At 45.9% G+C, this 5,000-nt stretch overlaps 2 protein-coding genes across 2 annotated transcripts in view; both read right to left on the bottom strand.

The window, feature by feature from the left end:
• LOC137649588 (pro-resilin-like) overlaps nt 1-5,000 on the bottom strand; it is a 15,769-nt gene that overhangs the window by 5,471 nt on the left and 5,298 nt on the right. The gene's annotated exons all lie outside the window — the stretch shown is intronic.
• LOC137649851 (pro-resilin-like) overlaps nt 4,824-5,000 on the bottom strand; it is a 1,014-nt gene continuing 837 nt past the window's right edge. Inside the window, exon 3 of the mRNA XM_068382796.1 lies at nt 4,824-5,000. This exon is cut by the window's right edge and continues 113 nt beyond it. Coding sequence (XP_068238897.1) covers nt 4,883-5,000 — 118 coding nt within the window. The 3' untranslated portion in view covers nt 4,824-4,882.

Consider the following 5,000-nt stretch of genomic DNA (forward strand, 5'->3'; position numbering starts at 1 on the left):
TCGTTAGTTTGGTGCTAGATGGGCCAAAATTCCCTTTTTTTACATCAGAATTAACATCAATAAATGTTTAACAGATATTTAGATGAATCTTCTCAAAAATGGGCCCCAAACTGGCCGCCATTTTGTGGAAAAAGTGGACATTTGATGAAGATTTCAATACTCAATGACATAATACCTCTAATAACCAGTACCTGATTTCAGGAACACACTTTAATTGCTCAAGTTGCTTTTTTATTTCAAATTGCTGGCAAAATTGCTAGTCAAAATAATACACAGAGTACGGGAAGTTTACAGTATGGTCAGATTGTAGTTATATAGTCGACCAAAAGCCCAGTCTCTAGGCACAGTACTTGTGTAATCCTGCAGTACATACATGTAATACAATAACGTAGATTTTGCCACACTATGTTAATTATGATTCCGAACTTTTCAAATCTGGTCACCAGAATTATGAATGTCTACAGATCATAATGTTGGTTAGCAAGTTTTCTGTCCCAATCTACTGGCATTCGCCTTCACAGAAACATAGACCAGTGCATTGCAGTGAAGCGTTCTTGCACTTGCAGCGGTTTTTGCAGCCTTTCTTGCATCCGCAAGACACCAGCTCATAGCAGGCCTTGGATGCCTCAGGGAGTGTGGTCCAGAGTGGTGTGTAGAGCCCATCATCACTCCGATGCCAGCCCCAGTCTGTTGGTGGAGGGAGCACGGGCGTTGGTACCAATGCCTGGCCCCAGACATGACCACCCTGAAGGGCAGATCTCTTCACATGCTGCTCCAGAGCAGCGTAGGTTGGCGGGATGTTCTGAACAGAGTTCGTCTTTGCAAAGAGCTGCTTTCTCGCCTTGTTGACGTCCTTGCATTTGCTTGTGCGGTCATACAGGAGTATGACAAACCTCTCGATGACATGCATTGTATCCTCTTGGATGCTTGTGGGTGCATTTGCCAGACTCAGCAGGGCATCAGTGAGTTCTGGCAGCGTGTTCCATGTTGCCCAGGCAGATTTCTTCCCATGTCCGACGAAGGCTGACACAGTATCACACCCTGTGATGGCATGAAACATTGGAAGAGCACATGCCTTCTCTGGACCAAGGGAGGAAGCTATTTCATGGGCTGCAATGTAGCGGTAGTTCTTGCCTGTCCCAAAGGCTACCCAGAGTTCGTCTCCAGCTGGTAGTTTCTGGACTACCATCACTGCTAGGACCACGACGTCACTGTCTACTGTTCGAACCTGTATCTGGTGGTGACCATGTTGTGCAGCATGTGCTACATGTAGCATCATGCGGGTGTCTGCCTCTTCTTGGTTGCATGGTGCGAGTGAGTTGACATCCTCTTGCTGTGGAACACAGATCACCTGCTCCCCATCAGTGACGACCAGTTCCTTGCCTTCTTCTTGAAAGGACTCTGCAAGCATGGTGGAGAGGTAGCTGAAGAGCTCCACTTTGTTGCTATCAACTCGCAGGAAACTTTGCCAATTTCCTGGTATGACTGCTGAGTCGACAACACGCCGACGTACTCCCTTTCCACGCTGTTCTCTGGTTGATGCCTTCAGGGAATCTGCTCTGTAGCTGTCCCACACAAGGTCAAGACGTGATACATGTTGGAAACGTTGTACAACGTATGGGATGAACACTTGCTGTGCATATTCCTCGAACGTGTTGGCAGTACCCGGCTTCAACATCTGTACGATTACTGCTCCATCGAGGACAACAGCAGTGACAGTAGGAGCTTCAAACTGAGGCTCAGCATGGCCTTCAAGGCACACCAGCAAGTCACTCTTGCTCCCTAGGTACAGTCTCCCTCCGTCAGATAAAGCTGGAGGGCATTGCTGATTTTCATGCCTGAAGAACTCTTCTAAATTCCCATCACGGGTCTGGCAGCCGATATATAATCGTGCGAAGAGCGCAACATCATTCTTCAGAGATTTGACCTGTTCTTTTCCTTTGGGTATATTGGGTCGTCTCTTGGTCGCAAACAGTGGTAGCTTGTTCCGGTGGATTGCCACCTCAATGGACTTGGTTCTGTCCACGATGCATTCCTTTGAGAATGCTTCAAACTGGTCTTGGCCAATCTGCTTGGCGTTACGGACTGTTTCTATGACTGCAGGGTCTGCGATCTCCTTTGTGTTGAGCACCAGCAAGTCCTGACTGTCCTCCTCGAAAGGGTTGCCCAGCTCTTCAATGACGGCCACGAGTGAGCGCACATCTCTGGCAAAAGTGTTCTGCACACTTGGTGTCTCTTCGTGGTGACGTGTCTCCTCTTGATCGTGTGGATGCAGATTGAAGTCGTCAAATTCCACAATCACTCTAGCAACCTCCGGTCCGGCAACCATCCAGCGCCTCAGTGAACTGCAAGGTGAACTGCCTCAGTGTCACAGTCTTGCTCGCAGGCTTTGCTTAGCGCTTCACCAATGTCTTCATCAAACGCTAGTAAAACATCTCGGGCTTTGCTGTGGGATCTCAGGCCTGGTATCTGGGCTAACAGGCGCTCTTTCAGCCTTGTGCTATTAACTTTCTGGCACAAAAAAACCCCGAGCTGTTCCATTCTTGTTGTGTATAGCTTTACAAGTTCTGCGAGTCTGAAGACTGGGGTGGTGCCCTCTTCTAGGTGGGTTTCCTCGATATACAGGACCAGTTCAGCCAGTACGATTCTTGACATTACACCTTCATGGTCAGTTTTCTGCTCGGCTTCTACAGTGGTCTTTGCACGATAGTAAAGAGCCAACAAACACTTGGAATGGTACTTGGCCTCCAGAGCCACCATATCACCCATGCTGAGCCTGGCTATGAGTTCATTGTCCCCAACTTGCGCTGCACACTTCCGTACGCGTGTGTCCACCTGGAAGGTTGTTACTTCATGTAGGGTCTCTGTGCCAGACTTTCCACAGAAAAAGCAGGAGGTGCCGCTGGTAGTGGCTTCTGAAGAGTGTGTTCTGGCGCGCTTGGCCTGGACATTGTCAGTACTATCAAATGCTGAGCTGCTTGCGATGCGTCTCTTCTCTGCTCTTCGTAGCATTGTGTTATTGTATTTGAGCATACATGTTTTATGCCACTTGGCCTGGTGGGCAACCATTGTCGCCTCAACACCTTGTCCTTCATCTAGTCTCTGTAACTGAACAGTTCTTGGCAGTTCTCCGAGTTCATCAAATTTGACCAAGTTTGCAGCCATTGTCGTGTATCCACTCCCAGGGTCTCGGCGTTTAGACAGTACTGGGCAGACAAGTGACTCTGTTGTCTCCTCTTGACATACAAGACACAGCTTCCAGTTTGTCTCAGGAGGTGTTGTGGGAGTACGTTGCTCAAAAGTATCGACCAGTTGGAACTTCTTTGCCATGGCTGCAGTCTGGAACAACGCGTCTCTGATGTCAGGTGGTGCTGCTGCTGCCTCACCTGCAAAGACACAAAACACCACCATGTTACCACAAGTTACTACTACAAGCACCATGACTATCAACACTATACTATTACTGCAGCCGCCGTCACTGCCACCAACGCTGCCGCTGCAAAGTAAAATTCATTTTCTTGTGATATGGTAGCCAAATTATTTGGTAAGCACAGAAGTATGTGTAATTGTACAATACTTATCACCTCTAGCACACTTATCACCTTTAGCATCCACAAAAAGACAAATTATGGTACATATTCAATGACGCTAACGGTAAATAGCGGCCATTTTGAAAAATGGCCGCCAAATGTGCTACGGGGAGAATCTTGAATGCCTCCATATCCAAAATTGTTCAGAATGTATTAATCCACATGTGTGCCAATTTTGGTGCTTTTAGAACAATTTGAACAATTGGTTTCATATTTCTTACTATGCCGCTGGGCTACGAGGAGATCCTTGTGTCTCTCCTTTCTCGAGGAGATCCTCGTGTCTCTCCTTCCTCGAGGAGATCCTTGTGTGTCTCCTTTCTCGAGGAGATCCTTGTGTCTCTCCTTTCTCGAGGAGATCTTTGTGTCTCTCCTTCCTCGAGGAGATCCTTGTGTCTCTCCTTTCTCGAGGAGATCCTCGTGTCTCTCCTTCCTCGAGGAGATCCTTGTGTGTCTTTTTTCTCGAGGAGATCCTTGTGTCTCTCCTTTCTCGAGGAGATCTTTGTGTCTCTCCTTCCTCGAGGAGATCCTTGTGTCTCTCCTTTCTCGAGGAGATCCTCGTGTCTCTCCTTCCTCGAGGAGATCCTTGTGTGTCTCCTTTCTCGAGGAGATCCTTGTGTCTCTCCTTTCTCGAGGAGATCCTCGTGTCTCTCCTTCCTCGAGGAGATCCTTGTGTCTCTCCTTCCTCGAGGAGATCTTAGTGTCTCTCTCCTTTCCAAAGCAATAACAGCGGTAATCCAGTTCTACGTAGAAATATGCAACACACGAGTTCTTACATTTCATTGGCGAATTTAATCACGAATATTTTATGTTTGCTCTAAGAGGATTTCATAGCTGCGGATAATTTCATGTTTATTGATTAGGTTTTCAGCATCAAAATATTTGCGCCATTCCGATAAGTCGAAGGAATAAGCTAAGAATTTATAGTGTGGTAAATTATTCAAGTATTGCGAAAGTTTTATTTTATTGAAATATTTCTGGGTTATCCATGAACTGAACAGGATATGACGTCTATGGATATCTGTCAAATATTTTCTTTTTTATTTTATATTTCATACTTTAATTTGCAACATAGTTCATGCATGTTAGCTAATCTCAGCTTCATTTGAACGTTATCTTGTTTCTTTACGGAAAATAAATATAGTTTACATATTTTCTAATTAGCTAAATAGCATATAATTTTTCAGTTTTGAATTTTGGTATATTGCTACAAAAAGACAAAAGTGTTTTGTGAAGTCAGAATTTATTAAATATATTCAATAAATAAACTGAAATTTGTTAACTGGTGACTAAACTCAAGCATAAGAGGGCGCTGGATTGTACTGAGGCTCTCCCTCGTAAGTGACCTCAGCCACGAAACCCGAGTCCCCGTTGACGTTGTAGGACACCTTCTGCAGGCGACCGTCGGGAAGG

This window comes from Palaemon carinicauda, chromosome 11, assembly GCF_036898095.1.
Source record: "Palaemon carinicauda isolate YSFRI2023 chromosome 11, ASM3689809v2, whole genome shotgun sequence".
NCBI lineage: Eukaryota > Metazoa > Arthropoda > Malacostraca > Decapoda > Palaemonidae > Palaemon > Palaemon carinicauda.